This window comes from Globicephala melas, chromosome 8 (genome assembly GCF_963455315.2).
Source record: "Globicephala melas chromosome 8, mGloMel1.2, whole genome shotgun sequence".
In the NCBI taxonomy this organism is placed as follows: Eukaryota; Metazoa; Chordata; class Mammalia; order Artiodactyla; family Delphinidae; genus Globicephala; species Globicephala melas.
The window spans coordinates 76,465,919-76,485,391 of NC_083321.1; the positions used below are offsets into that span (position 1 = coordinate 76,465,919).

At 36.2% G+C, this 19,473-nt stretch overlaps 1 protein-coding gene across 2 annotated transcripts in view; it reads right to left on the minus strand.

Moving 5' to 3' along the window:
- Positions 1–18,562, minus strand: part of TRPC6 (transient receptor potential cation channel subfamily C member 6) — a 116,532-nt gene extending 97,970 nt beyond the window's left edge. For both annotated transcript variants that reach the window (XM_060304470.1, XM_030883701.2), the window contains exon 1: positions 18,022–18,562. In XM_060304470.1, the coding sequence (XP_060160453.1) occupies positions 18,022–18,191 (170 nt within the window). In that variant the 5' untranslated portion in view covers positions 18,192–18,562. The remainder of the gene's footprint in view (positions 1–18,021) is intronic.
- Positions 18,563–19,473: the final 911 nt, after the last annotated feature.

The window sequence follows — 19,473 nt, forward strand, 5'->3', positions numbered from 1 at the left end:
AATTTCTGCTTTTTTACCCCCATATGGATATCCAATTTCTCTATCACTATTTAATGAAAAATCAGCTTTCTCCTCATTGATCTGCCCAGCCACCTCTTTCATATAAATTTAATTCAATCAATTAGTCTATTATCACAGCAATGTCATACCAGCTTAATTATTAAAACCTTAATATGTATTCTGATATTTGATAAGTCCCTCCAGATGATTCTTCTTCAGGACATTGGCTATAATTTGGTTATTTGCACATATGTATAAATATTAGAATCAACTTGTCAATCTTCTGGAAAGAAAAAATCTTGCAATTTTCATTGAAATTACAGTTAATTTATAGATTAATTTGGGAAAAAAGCTGACATCATTAAAATATCAAGTTTTAATATGTGTGAAGATGGTTTAGTATATTTGCATTTACATGAACAACCTTTTATCTTTCAGTATAATTTTAAATTTTATTCCATTAAAGCATACACATTTTTGGCTAGATTTATTACTGATGTCTTAAGTATTGTTTTTTTCAGTGAATAGTAATTTTTGTAATTTCTAACAGCCCATTGCTAATATAAATGAATGTAGTTGATTTTATATGTTGATCTTAGAACAATGTGTTAAACTCTCTTATTATTTGTAATATGTGTCTGCAGAATTTGGGGGCTTTACTATGCAGACAATCTTATGCTAATAATGGCAGGGATTTGTTGTTGTTGTTATTTCAGCTTTATTGTGGTATAACTGACATATAAAATTATAGGATATTTAAAGTGTACACCGTGATGATTTGATATACATATGTATTGTGAAGGGATTCCCCTCATCTAGTTAATTAACATATCCAATTAACATATCCATATGTGAATATTTACATATTTATCTTTACTTTATTTTGATGAGAATATTTAAATTCTATTTTCTTAGCAAATTTCAATTATACAATACAATGTTATCAACTATAGTCACCATGTTACACTGGATTCTCAGACTCAGACTTTTTTCATCTTATAGCTGAAAGTTTGTACCCTTTAACCAACCTCTGCCTATTTCCCCACCCTCTATCCTCTGGCAACCTCTTTTCTACTCTGTTTCTATAAATTTGATTTTTTTTTTTAGAGTCCACATATAAGTGATACCAGTACAATATTTGTCTTTCCCTGACTTATTTTACTTAGCATAGTGCCCTCAAGGTCCTCTTGTTGCAAATGACAGGATTTCTTTCTTTATCCTGCTAAATAATATTCCATTAAACATATACACCACATCTTCATTATCCATTCATTCATTGATGAACACGTAGGTTGATTTGGCTGTTATAAATAATGCTACGATACTTATATAATAATGGCAGTTTTATTTCTTCCTTTATAAGCCTATCATTTTTATTTCTTTCTCTTTTCTTCTGTGCTTATTAAGGTTCCAGGACACAGTATAGAAGCAGTGATGTGGTTATCAATGTCTTGCTCTTGAATTTTAAAAGAAATGTGTCAGAATATTTTCATGTAAATGTGGGGATATTCCTATTTTATTGAGCTTTGTTATGAATTAATACTGAAATTCATCAAATGCTTTTTCACTTCTCATTGAGATGATCATATATCTTATCTTTTCTCCTTCAATTTATTGATCTGATGAATTAAATAGATTATTTACTTAGAATTAAACCGCTGGGTTTGGTTTACTAATATTTTGTTTAGAAAGTTTTACATTTATGCTGATGAATCAAATTGTCATAACTTTCTTTCCTTATACTCGTTTTGGACTGTGTATCATGGTTACAGTGGTTTCCCTATAAGAGTTTGTGGATCTATCCTTAGGAAATTTGTTTTGTTTATAAAACTCTCTGAGCGTGTCTTTTATGAGAAGATTTTTATATAATCTTCTTGAGTCAATTTTGATATGTTCTATTATTCTAAAAATTGAACATTGTGCCTTAAATTTTCAAATTGTTGGCATAAATTTGGCCTATTATCATACCTTTTCAACCTCTGATAACTGTTATTATGTTCTATCATTCCATATTATCACTTTTTACAATCTTTCAGGTACCTGTGAATATATCTATTTTTCATGCTTACTATTGTTTATCTGTGAATTCTCTTTTCTGGATAAGTCTCACCAGCCTTTTCTACTTTCTTAGTTTTTGAAAATAATAAACTTCTGGATTTGTTGATCTCCACTATTTTATTGTTTTTCAATTTTATTCCATGTCCTTATTTTTCAGGTATCTCTCATATTTAAATGAAAAATAACTAGATTAATTTTATTCATTAGCTAAGTGTTCAATTATGAAAAGAGAGAGCACAGAAGAGAATAAACACACAAAAAAATAACATTATCAAAATAAAAATATTTGCTAGCTTTTGTTTCCTCTAATTTAAACATTTAAGGTTAAGCACCAATCCTACTGCCACTATTACAATTTGCTATTTACATTGTAGTTTATTTCAAAGTATTTTAAAATTTTTATTATGATTTCTTCTTTGCTCCATGAAGTGTGCATGTATGAGTGTGTGTGTATATATATATATATTATATATATATATTTATATATATACATTTTCAAGTTGATGGCAACAGTTTATTTTTGTTACTCATCTCTAATTCAAATGTATCATGATCAGATAGTCTTTCTATGAGATATATATTCTTTAGTAACATTTATATGTGTTAGACCATAAAGTTATCTCAACAAATTTTAATGTTTCACATGTGTTTGAGAAATAGTGGATATTATTTAAACAGCCAGGTCCCATATATGTCCAATAAATAATATTTGATAATTTTACTTTCAAGTTTTCCTTATTTAAATGTTTTTATTTGCTCAACCTATCAAAAATTGAGATTTCTCACTATGATGACAGATTTGTCAGTGTTGTTCTTACAGTTCCTTTGATTTTCACTTTTATATTTTTAAGGCTACATTATGATGGGTATGCAAATTTTTAACTTCAATACCTGCAAGGTGAATTATATCTTTTATTATTTTGTTGTTGCCTCTATTTCCCTACTAATGATTTTTTTTTTAAAACATTTGTTACGTTTGATGTTATTATACCTACCAATATTTCTCTTTGTGTTGCCAGATACATCTTTGTTCCTGTCTTGATTCCCAGTGTTCCATGTCCTTATTTTTCAGGTATGTCTCATATTTAAATGAAAAATAACTAGATTAAGAAAAATCTATTCTCTAAATCTCTGGGAATTTTTCCTGGTGAATTTAGTCAGTTTATATTTATTATCTTAACAGATACATATGAACTTGTTTCTACCATCTTACTTTTGCTTTGAATTTATCCTATTTTTCTTTTTCTAGGTGGCTTTTTTCTTGTTTTTTTTTTTTTTTTTTCCAGTTCTCTGTCCATTCATCTTTCCTCTTTCTTTTTTATTTTTCCCTCTCCGATTTGTACCATTATATACCTCCATTTTTATTCTTGTATGGGACTTCCTTTGAAAATTTTACAATGTAGTTAATTTAAGCCCCACCCCTTCCCAAGCAACATAAGAGGACTCTAGAATTTTTTAAGTCTGAAAATTCTCTCCCAGTTTAACATGAAACTGTTTCAGTACTTTAGTTCTGTCCTTTTTTAAAAAACACAAATTAGACATAACTATATTATAGGAGAATGATTATTTAATGTTATCTACGTGTTTATCAATTTCATTGCTCTCATTCCTTTAATATCACAGACCATCCTCCTAGGATAAGTTTCCATCTTTCTGAAGTACGGTATATCCTTTACAAGTTATTTTCATGTAAGTGTGTTGGTAATAAATTCTTCTTATATTTTTTCCCTGAAAATGTCTTTATTTTAAACTCTTTCTTGAAAGGGGCTGTTTCTGAGTACAGAATATTAATATGATTTTGGATATATAATTCTCTTATCTTCTGCTTTCCATTCTTACTGTTGAGATGTTTGCTGGAAGAAAATTCTCTTTCTTTGGTACATAATCTGTATTTTTCTCTCTGGCTGCTTATAAGATCTTTTTAAACAAATTTTTTATAATGTAGTTGCAGTTCCTTGTATCTAGGTGTGAATTTCTTTTTATTTATCTTATTTCATATGTGTTGTGGCTCCTTTCTCTGTAGCTTCATATCTTTCATCAATTCTGCAAAAAACTTAGCCATTATTTTTCTAATTGTTTCTTAACTACATTCCCTTTCTTCTTTGCTTATGGTTCTTTGAATATATGTAAACTGGTCTTTCCAATTCTAGCCTCTATATCTCTTAACCTCTCTCACATTTAACATTTCTTATCTTTCTGTATTACATTTTGAGAAACTTTTTAATATTTATCTCCCAAATTATAAATTCTCTTACTAGCTGCACTTAATCTTCCATGAATAACTCTGGTCCATTGATATTTTTCTTTCAATAGTTTTTTTTTTTTTTCCTGAAAGCTGTATTGTTGTCTTGTCATTTTTTTCAATACACTTGCTCAGAGAAAGACAAATATCATATGATATCACTTATATGTGAAATCTAAAAAAAGGTTATAAATGAATTTATCTACAAAACAGAAACAGAGTTACAGATACAGAAAATAAACTTATGGTTACCACGGGGCAAAGGGGGAAGGATAAACTGGAAGATTGGGATTGATCAATACACACTATTATATATAAAATAGATTATTAATAAGGACCTACTATATAGCACAGGGAACTCTACTGAATACTCTTTAATGGCCTATATGGGAAAAGAATCTTAAAAAAGTCAATATATGTATACATATAACAGATTCATTTTTCTGTACACCTACTTCAAACTAATACAACACTGTAAATCAACTATATCCCAATAAAATTTTTTTAGAAATATGCTTGCTCATTTTTGATAGTTTTCTTGTGCTTGTTCTCTTTTGGGATTCCATCTTTATGTCTTTATACAGTTCAAACAAAGTAATTTTATGTTCTTAACTTTAATCCTTATATTGAAGTCCTTAAGGATTTTATATCTTGCTTGCTATTTCTGTTGACTCCCACTCAGGATGGCTGTTTTCTTGTGTATCTAAGGTAAATTAAATATATACTCACAATTAAAGATTACCAATTTGTAGAGAACCCAGAGGACCAGGATTAATTGAGGATTACCAGGTCCAAGGCAGAGTCTCCTAACCACGATGCTGACATTAGCACCTTATTTATGGAATTCCACCTTTCAAGAGAGTTCACTGCTACTCTGATAGAAGCCTATGACTTGTGCATGTTCGTGTTTGCATACAGGGGTTGGGTTAAGATTTCCCTTGCTTCCTACAAGCACAGAAATATAAATTATATTTTATGCAGAATCTAGTTGTTTTGAAACAGGATGACCATCAAGATTATCTATTCCACTGGAGGCAGAATTTCAAGAAAGTTTTACAAAACCTCATAATATTCAGAAAAAGAAATCCAGTTAAGTGATAATAAGCTTCTTCAATAGCAAAATTTTCACCCTTTTGGAAAATTTTACCCCATAAAATCTTGGATGACTTAAAAAGGACAAACTTCCTCTATATTTTCTGAAAATACAGATAATTCAAATCAGAAAGAAGGTCAACATTAAGATAAAAATAAAATTCAAATAAATTACTTTCTCCTCTAATTTAAATATAAAATTATTGCATCATGTTTTGATTTAAGAAACAAACTGGAAAGGTAGTTTTTCTCATAAAACAACATGTTACTCTCCTGACATCTTATCAAGCATATCTCCTATCTCATCACTTATGCTCCTAAAATATATCAAGAATAGCATCTTGTGTATAGCAGGTATTTGATGAGAATTTGCTGAATTAAAATATACTATTTTTCAATTTATCTGATAATAACTAATCATTGGATCTTAGGTAGAAAAATGAATTTCTTTTTTTTTTTTGGGGGGGGGGTACGTGGGCCTCTCACTGCCGTGGCCTCTCCCGTTGTGGAGCACAGGCTCTGGACGCGCAGGCCCAGTGGCCATGGCTCACGGGACCAGCCGCTCCACGGCATGCGGGATCCTCCCGGACCGGGGCATGAACCCGCGTCCCCTGCATCAGCAGGTGGACCCTCAACCACTGCGCCACCAGGGAAGCCGGAAAAATGATTTTCAGTCTCACATTTTTGCATGGATGAATACACTGTAATGGTTTTCTTGATTGAAATTAGGTTTAGTTCCTAACTCTGGTTTTCATAGTGAATCTAAAGTAGCTGAAACAATAAGTTTCTAAACCTGACTACATATTAGAATCAACTAGGGAAATTTTTTTAAAAATATTATTCCTAGGCCATAACCCCCAGAAACACTGATTTATTTGAACTCTCGTAATTATTAGGGAATCTATATTTTTAAAAATTATCCAGGTAATTCTAATATATAGCCAGATTCTCAACCCACTGATAAAAACATTTTTTAATCCCCATCATCTGGTGTACATGTTTAGACAAGAGGCTGCTGATTTTTTCTGTGTTTACATCAGTCGATGTGCAACACTATTCCTTTAGTAATATCTCACTGCAATTTTCTAGTGAGGGTATATCAAATTCTTGCATGTAAGAAAGTGAGGATAATGCCTAAGTCTGAGCATAAGGTGGATTGCAATACAATTTGAGAATAATTGATCTAATTTCTAGAAGACAGATTACCATGAAAATCAACTAAATGTGTAAGTTTTGCCCTGCACAATGTGATCCAAATCAAAGTTACAATATCATTAACATGTAATTTTAAAATCATTTTTACTTAACCATTCTTTTCTCACTTTCTCAATCTTAAGTTGGATTATTTCATATAAGTATTTAAGACTTCTCGGATGTAATGAGCTTTGGTCACAGGAAGTTCAGTTTTCACAAACTTTTTCAACTTAATTTAAATAAAAAGACAAGAACCTTTCCTGTTGCCATTTTAGTAAAAACAAAAAAGACTAATCTCCATGAGTGTTCTATCAACACAATATAAAAAAATAAATGGTTTATATTTATATTTTCTTGTTTGCAGGATTATTTAAAAATATTTGACAAGCACAATTTTAGGGATCAAGCAGATATATCACAAAGCTCTTAGAATTCATTAAATGACCTAAGCTGCAAGAATACAAAACTCCAATACTGTAGTATTTCTGAAAAGGCTAAGATGAAAACATGGTATCCTAAAGGCAAAGTCTCACAAAACTGTATGAAGACCAAAGAGAAAAGAATTTTAGAGATAAGGCCAATCTACTGGCCTTCCACTTTGTATAAGGAAGACATTGTATTCATCCAGCAAACATTTATTGAGTCCCTACCAAATGCTAGTTTATAGACTGTATCCCCGCCCTCAAGGAGCTGCCATTCCAGTGAGGGGAAGAAGTTCAGACAGTGAGGGTCAAATGCAAACAAGCAAAACAGTCAAATAGGAGTTTAAGTACAGGCTCAGATTTTTGAGAGCCATAAATTCTTAGACAATTCTTAACCTTTCTGAACTTGCTTCCTCATTTACAAGTAGAAACAATATTACCCATCACACAAGTTTGCTGTGATGATCAAATAAGCTAATATAAATAAAGCAAAAGACTGGCATAGTCTTATCTGTGTCTTAAAGTCAGAGAATAAAGTTCAAATTCCGGACAGATAATAAAGTGTATTGTCTCCCTTGTAATCTTTCATATCTCACCTCCTCTTTCATTTACCCTGACTCTAGCACACCAAACACCAAATTTCATTGATTCTAGGATACATAATTCTCCCACTTTAACTTCTCTGGAATAGAACATGTCTTATCAGTGCTGCCAGTTGGTGTCAGTCATTATCATGACAGTTTACCTTTAGCAGTGCATGTACAAGCATTAAAAGCAATGGCTCCAAAGTTTCAGAATGGATGACAGTGGCTTGAAAATAAATCCTGGAAACAGTAGCTAAGGATTCCTTTCAAGCCTAAGAAACAAATACATGTGTGTATGTGCATATGTGTATTGGGGAGAGTGGATCGTACATGGGGAACGATGGCGAATCAGATTTGTTCAGCAACATTCAGGAACTGCTAAGTCAAAATAGTCTAGCTCTATGTAATTGCAAAGTCAGTTTAACTGCCTAGCACCGAAAGCTTTTGGTCTATCATGGTTCTTTGGATTCTTTAAAGAAATGTTGCATCACCAATGTCTTCTTGGCACAAAGGACAAGACCGTGTGGAGAAACATAGATATCAAATATTTTGAGTTGAAAATGACTCAGGAAAGTTCATCTCTGAATATGAAGAAGCTTTAGGAATACCTTAACTAAATTTATTTTGTTTAGACTTTTTTTTTCCATATGTGTGTAAGAGTTATATGTGACCCAAACCTACACTTAATTAAGTATAAAGATCTATTTCAATAGCTATAATATAAAAATCTAAGGTATAATATAATTGATACAGTACTTTTTTTCTTGTTTTTCAAAGGCATATAAAACATCAGGACAGGTTAAAATTGATACAACCTTGGACTCTATGAAATACAGTAACAGTGATTCCCAAATACGGTGCTAAGCACATCAAAGGAGCTAAACAAATATTTGTTGAAAGAAATTAATGTTTTCTTCAAGACGAAATACAGTGTCTGGCCCTGAATGCCCCTCCAAGAAAAGGGGTCCTGCAGAAAACATTTTACTGGGGAGAAGAGAAGATTCTTACAGTGCCCAGGAATCAGCTTTTCATAGCAACTACTGCCACCCTTCAACCTATTCAATGCAAAATTCTGTTTCAGAGAGTTTAACATAGTAATAATAAAAATAAGTTTTATCTCTAACAGTTTAAACTGCCTAAAAGAATCTTTAAAAGAGTTTTAGAAATCATGTCATTTCCAAATCCTATTATAATTCTCAAGATAATCTTGTTAGTAATTCCCATGAAGAGAACTCTTCCCAGTTTTGTGCAAGGGTTTTGTGCTGACCCATACATGTCAGGACAAAATGTTCTTTGTGCTGCAACCAGAGTTTCTGTAACTGAAACGTGAAATCTGCCTTGAAAAGGCAATCAATCTTAACATAACTATCCATGCTGTAATTGATTTCTAGCAATATATACTTTCAGATATGTAAAATGCTTTACAAAGTATGCAAATCCTGCAATGAAATCCAGTTTCACACTACCATTTGAGTCAGGTCAGTTTTTCTAATACAACCTGTTTCATAGCAAAGAAGCAATTTCATCCACATGATAGAAATCAAGAGTAAAAGAAAGCTTCCTCTTTTGTAATCTTAAAAGAGTCATGATCAGCTTGTGGACCATTGCTAAAATTAGTAAGTACTTTACAGATTACTTAGTTTTGATGCATTCACAGTCTTCCTTTGGTGACAAAGATTGACAGTTTTTCAAAATCTAGTTTCACTGTGTCTAGATAAGTGATAGGATCTTTCTTTCTTTCCTTTCTTTCTTCTCATTTCTGTCAACTACTGGCTGTGTAATCCCTGGCAAATCACTTAACCTCTCTTTGCTGTGGTATATTTTTACTTTTTTCTTTCTTATTAAAACATCAGTAAAACAGAGATTTGCTGGGAGTATTAAATGAGGTACATATAAAGCACTTAGAGGGCCTAGCACATAGAAATCCCTAATAAATCTAGTTGTTATTTTTATTATTATGTGACAAAATCATATAAGTCAACAAAGATGAATGAATAAACAGATTAATGAATTAGTGGAATATAAAGCTTGATCTTCACGGATGACTAAGATTTCAATAGAAAGAAGAGGTAGAAGTGAAACACACATATTACTGCTATTATAACCTTTCTTCCTGTCTTCTTCCCTCACCAGAGAATAACTTAGATAAAAGGAGCACAGCTCAGGAATCTTGGTGCCGTAGATCAGAGCCAACCTGTGGCTTCTCAAGTACCTATGAAAAGATAGAGGAGAAGGAAGTGAGTGTGGTCTCCAAGAGGACACCCATCACGTATCCAGCTGTGCCGGGCACAGGCATGATTATATGGGATGCCTGGAGATTAGGGGACTCTGTGCAACCTGCCAGCCCTTCTGTTTATGCGTTCCAGCCTGCGTTACCTAAAATGTATTGGTTTTTGTCCACTTGACAACAACTTTCCAGCTGTGTAACTTTCTAAATATTGCTCAATGTTTCTAAACTTCAGCATGGTCATTTATAAAATAGACATTAAAAATATCCAGGTGGCTGCTCCGAAGAGCAAATTACATTTGTATGACAACTAGAAGAGGACATGCTACAGCGTAGGTATTCAAAAAATGTTAGTCCCCCAAAATATACACAAATACTTTAGATTAGTCCTCTACAGAAACAGCAACTCGCCCTGACCTGTAAATAACTCTAGTCAGTACCCCTGCTCCTCTTTGTTCTGGCTGAGTTACCTGAATTATGGTGAGAATAGTTAGACTGCAACTAACGTGTTGTTTCGGTATTTGTGACATTCATTTCTATATGCTGCTCCAAAAGGACATTCTATAAGAAATGTGATTCAATCCATTCCAATATCTTAAGGGTCTTAAACAGCATACCAAGTTTTAGATGCCAAAGTTTAATTGAAATTTAATTTCAACATAAGACATATGACATAGAGATGAGCACTTCATGTCCTGAAAGCCAGCAGAAGCTTCCTAAACAAAGAGCAATCACAAACGGTAATTTTTTCCAACTGGTTCCAATTACATTCAGCATTTTTTATGAAAGAGGGAGAAAAACAAGAATGGACTCAAGAAAATGTTTTCCTTTTATGATTTACTCTCTAAGAGGCAAAGATGAATTGCCTTATGAAGTCAACTTACCTCTTGTAACTCAAGGAACATAACTGTCTAGAGAAAAAAAAGTTATGCAATGTCTTCCTAGAGGTAAACAAACATTATGTTACAGAATAAATGTGGGCATTTCAGCACATCTGGAAATAACTCCACAACCTACGGTGTTGGACCTCTAAAAAAGATGTTTCATGATAATAAATTGTTATCAGCAGATGTTGATTACTTCAAGCCAGGGGAGGTTTAGAAACAAAATAGATGGTTTCTGTCATGCAGAACACAGAACTTCAAAGTGGTCAATTAAAAGACAGATCAGCTAGGTGGTTTGTGACCACCTAGAGGGGTAGGATAGGGAGGGTGGGTGGGAGGGAGACACAAGAGGGAAGAGATATGGGAACATATGTATATGTATAACTGAGTCACTTTGTTGTAAAGCAGAAACTAACACACCATTGTATAGCAATTATACTCCAATAAAGATGTTAAGAAAAAATATAGATGAATGGATAAAGAATATGTGGTATATAAAAAAAAAAAAAGAGACACACCATTAATCCAAATGGCAGCTGGAGGAGTTGTTGATTCCTAAATGAAGAAGGGAAAGCGGATCCAAAGGTGATTTTTACACTTGTTTTTCTCCGGCTAGCACAGCAGCTTCCAAACTGCATACCCTTAACCAAGGTCCAAGTCTTTGCTTTATGGTTATAGATGCTATTTCTTTCAAAGGACATAATAGATACTAGGATTCCCTCTGAATTCTAAACCACTACATATGTTTGTGATATCATAAGAAATCATGATATCACACATACTCTATTTGACTGATTTTATTTTTCATTTGATAAATGTGTTCTTATAAGGAAATGAGTCCTTGATTTTACTTGGAAATCCCTTATACTGCTGCTGAGTGGCTGTGTTCTAAGGTAACTGCCCCTATGGGTCAGAGGGTGAAGCCATACCTGTGTGGGTAGGTGGTAGGATCTCTGCTTAAAAGAGTAGACATACCTAATGTCAATGATCCAGGAAAGAAGGAGATCCTAGGAAAAGAAATGGAGTTTGAGAGGCATATCTTACTCTGGATAAAGGGAGGAGGGTGGTATTCCTTTGTCCATCTGGGCTAAGACTGACTTTTTTTTTTTTTTAACTTTTTTTAAGATTTTTATTGGAGTATAGTTGATTTATAATGTCGTGCTAGTTTCAGGTGTACAGCAAGGTGAATCAGTTATACATATACATATATCTACTCTTCTTCTTTAAGATTCTTTTCCCATGTAGGCCATTAGAGAGTATTGAGTAGAGTTCCCTGTGCTATACAGCAGATTATTATTAGTTATCTATTTTATATATAGTAGTGTGTATATGTTAGTCCCAATCTCCCAATTTATGGAACACTGACTATTAAGGGCTAGATTGTCTGTAGATGGTCTGAGGAGGAGAGGGAAGAATACTCTCTGCCAGTTGGATAAAACTTGGGGTTAGGCAGGGGTCAGTCCTTAGGAGACTCCACAAATGAGCTGAAAGACAGTTATAGCCAGCCAGGAGTTTTTCTCTGTATGTTAATTATCTTTGGTTATTCCTAAGCATTTGACAAGTACTGATAAAGATACAGCCTCATCTCAGGTGAGCAGAAGGAACTTGAAGGGGAGAGTCTGGGGCTAGAGCTAAAAGGCGAGCAGCATGGTAGTGGCATAGTAATTAGTGACAGATCCCCCAGAAGAAGGTGAATCTAAGTGGACAGGCAGCCGGAATATAAGATCTGGGTATCTCCTTCTATGTGGACATTCACTCTTCTGTCTTCCTTAAAGGACTCAGATGTTATTTTATGAAAAGAGCTGGCACCACGTTATTCCTTATTAGAATAAATACTGATGAGAGGATAATGTCTTTGTTGAGGAATAAATTAATTTACACCTTCTCTTTGCTAGATTCTATGTTAAGAGTAGAGAAATGAAGGACTAGAGGCATACAGTCTGGTAGAAAGAGATTTGTGAGCAAAAAGTAAAACGGATGTTTGAATAGACATATTTATCAGACATAGGGAGGCAAAAATAATGGAGGGATAACAAGCACATAAAAATGTTTTGTGATTCATAGGCTTGAGTCCATACTCTAACGTCAATCCTAAACTTTTTCAAGGGATTCGTGTACTCTATCAGCAGTTAATGTCAGAAAACATTTTCTATCCTGCAGTCTGAATTTTTCATTCCCTTTTAATACATAAATAAATTCAAGCATATTTTATTTTGCCTGGAGAAAAGAAGGCTATGTTGGGGAAATCTATTTATCTGTGGTCTCTGACCTTAGGTTACCTCTCTTAAATCAAGTGTTCAAAGTCTGGGTCCTAGAGCTCATAGATGGGTTTCATCCAAAACCATCCTGAGGTCAATAAAAATTTAAAAAGATCCATGACCCATTAAAACATTTTTTAAAAGGTCACTTTTGTTTCATAATATGAATTAAAGTATACAATTAAGAATCTCTTTGGGTTTCTCCTGAGACCATGATTTAATGACCCTTGGAATCCCTTTTTGTCCATATCCATGTTTAAAGAGATACTACCAGCAATGGAGCACTGACTTTGTATTAAAAACTACATTAATAACTAGAGAGTAAACAATGCTTCATGTAAAAGAAAAACCATAGTTCTTATAAGCTACACATCAAAATACACTGGGTATCAATACACTGGGTATCAAAATACACTATGAGTATGTTTTCTTATTCTAAATTTTAAAACTCACTCATTTGAATCTCTTATATTTTGGTTCATTTTTATATTTCTTATCTTTAGTGTTCTTCAATTTCAATATAATACATTTAAATGGGTTTATTTTTCTGTATCACACTAGTATTCTTGTACTTCATAAACATGAGAATGAATCACTTCTGGAAAATTATCATCCATTATCTATTCAAATGTTGCCTCTCCCTCATTCTCTCTATTTTCTCCTTCTGGAACTCCTACCTTCGTGTTTCTTAGCTCAATAATGTTTATATTTTCCATTTATTTATGTCTCTGCATTCTAGGTATTATCATCGATTATACCATGGCTAATCTGCATTTTTAATCTTTCCATTGAGTTTTCATTTCAAAATTATATTTTTCACTTACAGGTTTTCTATTTGTTTTTTAAAAATAAGTCATTCTTTGTTAGGGTTTAACTTCTTTTTATACTGTCAACATTTTATACATACCCATTTTATATATTCTCTTTCATGTTGCTATATTATCTCAAGTTATTAAGGATCCAATACTGCTGTTATGTCTCATGTTAACTCTCCCTCATGGACTGTATTGACTGCTAACTTTTGTTCTTAGTTGATTGTTTCCTTGTGTGTTTCGTTATGTATTATAGTGAGCATATCTTTAGCAGGGATTGCTGTTTTCCTGAAAATCCTTGGCAGTCTAGATAGTTGGTACTACACTTTCAGAATGCCTTTCTGTTTTACTCTTCTAGGAGCCGGAGTATTTTTCAACTTGAAGATTTCTAGGTCAGTTAGGTAGTGTAAAAAACAAAAGCAAAAATAGAGTCACATGATGTTCAGGCCCAAAGAATGAAATTCTTAGGGGAAGGTTCCTTTTCCTCTTACTAACAAAGTTTCTTGTTCTCACTCCGTGCTGATGGCATATTATGCTAGTCTAACTTTTCACTAAAATAAGGGTCCTGGTTTTATGCAGCGGACAGGGATGTCTCAGTTCCAACACTGCCTCATCTGGAACCAAGGCCTTAGCTTTTCTCCATCTCACATGGACATTAGACTCCAACCTCCTGGTCACCCAGATCCATAATCACTGGGGTAACCACAGCATCGTTTCTCAGGGTATACTCTGTCTTTTAACTTCTTTGCTTTTGGCAAATGGCAATCCCTTTTATTTTTTGCAAAATTGGGTACCACGTTAAAATCATTTAGATTATTTTATCCAGTACTGCTAGGTGTTTGTAACCGTAATTTTTTTTAGAATATCTCAGTCTATTGTTTTGCCAGAGCTTTAGTTTACAGTTTGTTTCATTATTCATAATTAGTCTTTTCCAAGCAGAAATTTCAGTTGGACTATTTCAGATCTTGAGAATTTAGAAACACTTAACATTTTTTATGTCCAGAATTCTTCTCCATGTTCAGAAGGGATGGACTAGAGACATTTTTAAGTTCTAAATGAAGGAACTCTCTAACTCCTGGGATCCTCCTTGGACATGGACATTTCTTGCTAACCATGATTACAAACTGATCAAAATATATTGTATTAATTGATTTCCAATTAGAAGTTGAAAAAAGGGAGAATTTGAATCTTTTTCTTCTAAGCACCACTTCAAAATGTTACTTCTTACACTTAAGTTCTGAGAATACTTAATTTCTCTCAAACAAGATAATTTGCCAAAATTTTCAGTAGTAAAAGCCTCATAAATATATATATAAATCATTCTACATAAGTGAACTATGACAATATTTTAGCAAGAGTCATAGAACTTATCCCACAGAATTGGTAATTTGCAAAAATCTGTTATCTTACAAGGGAAAAAATCTCAGTGATTTGAGATAATGGCAGTACCCATATCTAAAGTATACTAGTGATTGCCACTTTCACAAATATTATGCCTCTCACTCTAGGAAAATATACAAACAATTGTTTAAATTGCAAGTCAAAAGCATATAGAAGCTCCTATTTGTACTCTCTAACAGAGGGAAATAATTTTTTTATTTTTATTTATTTATTTATTTATTTTTTGCGGTACATGGGCCTCTCACTGATGTGGCCTTTCCCGTTGCGGAGCACAGGCTCCGGACGCGCAGGCTTAGTGGCCATGGCTCATGGGCCTACCCGGACTGGGGCATGAACCCATGTCCCCTGCATTGGCAGGCAGACTTTCAACCACTGCGCCGCCAGGGAAGCCCAGGAGGGAAATAATTTTCTTTCATTCTTTCTCATACATCACAGGTGTGAAATATTATTGTTTACTGGTTAAAATTTTTCAGTTACTTGATTATTTAACTGGAAAAAATTAAAACCTTGCCAGAGTAAATAGTGATGAAAAGTAACTAAGAACCTTTTGGAAATAATAGACTTGGACAAGACCAAAGTCTTACTTAGAAATATGGCTCACTCTTAAATTTACTATCATACCTCTGACATGACAGGGGGTGCTCAATAAGAATTGAAGCACATTAAAATATTTCTGTTCATCTCTCTACTGCCAAGCCCTATCCATTAAGAGTGATCTAGGATTCCTGAATGAAGGGAGAAAAATACTTATTCTCTAAATAGTAGATGGTGTAAAAACTAGATAAATCAATAAGGCAGTAAACCACATTTGAAGAAAGCATTGGGGAAACTTTTCAGGACAACTTGCAATTATTGTTTTATTTAGTCTGTCTCACTACTAACATATAGCCACAAGTGTTTAAAATCAAATTATTTTCCCCACACAGTAACAAGTGACTATAGAATGATTAGGTGATAAAGAGAGAAAAAAAAGATTTTGTCTATGGAGCAGTCTAATTTTTAAAAAGCAATATAGCTTTTATAAGTTGCTTAACTTACCCACAGGTAACATTACCAAACATAACCCTCAGGCTTAAGGGTAGATCTTAAGTCTAAGTCAATGAAAAAGTCCATCTATGTTTCAAAGATACCCTTAAAGCAAATTTGAAAGTAGCTGCGTTCAGAATATCCAGAAATTATTTATTTATTTTTATTTTTTCTTGGCATATATCTCCTCGCTACTCAAAGTATGCTCCACAGACCAGCAGCCTCTACATCTTCTCAGAGATTGTTAGAAAGGCAGAAATTTGGGCTGCACTTAGACCCTACTGAATCAGAATCTGCACTTTAACAAGCTCCATAAGTAATTCATATGCCATTAAAATTTGAGAAGTTCTGTAGTAAAAGACACAGAAATATTTTCTAATTTAACGTCAAGTACAAGATTTCTTTTGAGGGTGATGTCCTGGAATAACATAGTGGTGATGGTCCCCAACTCTGTGCATATACTAAACACCACTGAACTGTACAACTTAAATAGATATATTTTATGAAATGTGAAATATATCTTAATTTTTTTAAAAAGAAAAGAGTAAGTAACAGTAAATGCTTTCAAACCATACAGTACGTAGATGAATGGAACCAGTTCCAATTTTTTTTTCTTTTATCTAGGGGAAAAATTAGATGCACCATTTCCCGGGGCTCAGTTCTTATTGGGAAAGGGATCTACAGCAAGCCTTGACTCTGGGCAGCCCTGACCAATGATCTGAAGGTGCACCCATCCATCCTGCCCCCCATCCCCCGAGAGTGAGACACACATACACACACACACACACACACACACACACACACACACACACACACCCCTCTACAGCTGCTAACAGAACTGCTACTGAGAACTGCTTTCCTCGGGAAACCGCATGCAGATGGATGTGACATGTCAAGAAACCATACTGCCCAATCAACTAAAGGAGCAAAGAGGCAGACACACTATCTGCCAGCTGCACTTGTGGTCCCAGGCGTGTGGGGGAGGGGAGACTTCCTCATTCCGTCCTCTGCTTGCCCCTGCCACCCATCCCCCGCCAAAAAAGAAACTCCAGATTCTTAAATAATATCTCGTAGTCACTCAGGGTCCACAGCAGACGACCTTCTTCAGCTTCTACAATTATCAATTTCCGGCCCGCACCTGTAACAGGCTCGCCTCCCCCGTACGCCCTTGGTAAAAGTTTCGCGCTATGGGTGGGAAAGCCTAGAGGTTCTATTTCTCCTATTTAACTCGGAGAACCGGAGGCTGGGGAGAGGATGCCTGGGGTAAGTGCACCCCCTCCCACGCGCCCCTTCGAACTTTGCTGCCGTCTGGTAGCTGAGGACCTGTGCGCGCCCCCTTAAGGGCAACGGTGGGGAGTGTTTAGAGGGCGGGCGCGCGGGTTCTCGAGTTCCCCTGGCAGAAGCGCCGAGCTGCGCCCAGGACCGAGAGTTCTGGTCATCCCTCCCACAGATGCTAAGAGTCACTGGGGACGCAAATTTGAATCAGTTCCCCACCCAGACCATGCCTTTGGCGCAGCGACACAGGGTCTCTTTGAGGGCTCCCGATTACTTGGGACTAAAGAAACCGACATACACCTATCACCTGTAGTGGCGTCGGTACCCCACGGTCTCACTCTCTCGGGCAAACCTACCCGTGCGTGCTCGCCCGGAGCAAACCTTAGATCCGCGCGCGCCCTCCTCTCACTCGGGTCTCAGCCCGGCTCGCGCGGCCCTGGGAAGGCAGACGCGTGCGGAGACGCGCGCGGAGCCCCGGGTCTTCTCCGGCGAGCGCACACCTCCCGCCTGCAGCGCCCCCGGCCTGCCCGCAGCGCCCGCACTCACAAGCAAGGGTAGTAGCCGTAGGGAGGCAGGGGGGGCTGCGGCCAGCCGTCGTCTCCCACCTCCGAGTCCATGAGCAGATAGTCTTGGCTCTCGTTGCGCCGCGCGCGGGCCCGGGTAGCCACCCCGGGAGAGCCTCCCCTCCCGGGCCCGAATGCTGAGCTCTGGTTCATGGCGGGAACGCCCGACTGGCCGGGATCCAGCTCCTGGGGGAGGCGCCTCGGCAGTTCCAGCGGGGACCCGGTGCGGAGGGGTCCGCGTCACCTGCCGGACTGGCCCGCGGCAGACTGGTGCTCAGGGGGTGAGGGTGAGGCGAGGAGGGCAGACGCCCTGAGAGATGAGCTCCGCGAGCGGCTCACCCGCTGGCCCGGGGAGAAGTCACCACGCAGCGGGTCGCAAAGGGGACCTTTTCTGGGGTGCGTCCGGGGAGGCGGCTGGGGCTCCCGGACCGAGCGAGCGCAGGCGGGGCGGCGGGTGGCAGCGGAACCTGAGAGCTGAGAGCAAGGGAGACAGAGCTGAAGAGTTACTATGTCAACCGAGACTCTTCAGCCGTCGGCTCCCGCCTTCTTCCCCCGCATCCTCCGTCATGATTCCACCTTTAAAGGGATCGGAACGACGTTCCAGAAAAAGCCTGTCGTGTAGCCACAACTTTCAGGGCCAAGATGAACCTAAAGTAGGTGGAGCCACACATGCACTTTTTTTTGGGGGGGAGGGCCCTAAGAGTTTGCTTATTTAGAAACCATACAAATTAAGAACTTTCTAGGAAGCTTCTCTTAAGTAAGACTCAAAGAACTCTTTTTTAAAAGAGACAGAAGCCTCTCCTTTCTCCTGTCTGCCTTCATTTCTTAGGACATTTTCTCTCCCACTCCCAACCCCCGAAGTTATAACTCTTCACTTTAAAATGAACAACATTCTGTGTTCCCAATGCCAAATGTTCCCAGTTCCTGAGCAAATCAACAAAAATAGGCATTTTCCGATGATACCAATAGAGGCCACCAACCTGCTTACTTCAGAGAAAAACTTTCCTTCCATCATTGCAAATGCCAGAATTATCTCTCTGCCAGATGTTTCCCACATTTCCGAACTGTTTTTAATTTTAAGACAGTTTTAAATTCAGATTTAATCTTCATACATGTGCAAAGTAAAAGAAACTCAACAAGGATGAATCACTATCTGTAGTAGTTCAAGTAGTTGTCATTTAGGAATCCATTCGTTCAACAAATATTTAGTTGATCCCAATTGTGTGCCAAGCACCATTTTAGGATTCAGAGGCAAACTAGCCAGATAAGGTGCCTGTCTGCCTTCCTGGAAGAGAAGGAGACAGAGATTAAACGAGCAAACGAGAAAGTATCAGAGAAAAAGGCTACAATAAAAATAAGACAGGTTGATGTGATAGTAACTGGAGACTGACTACTTAAGATTATTAGGAGGTTAAAAGAGACCTTTCCAGGCAGG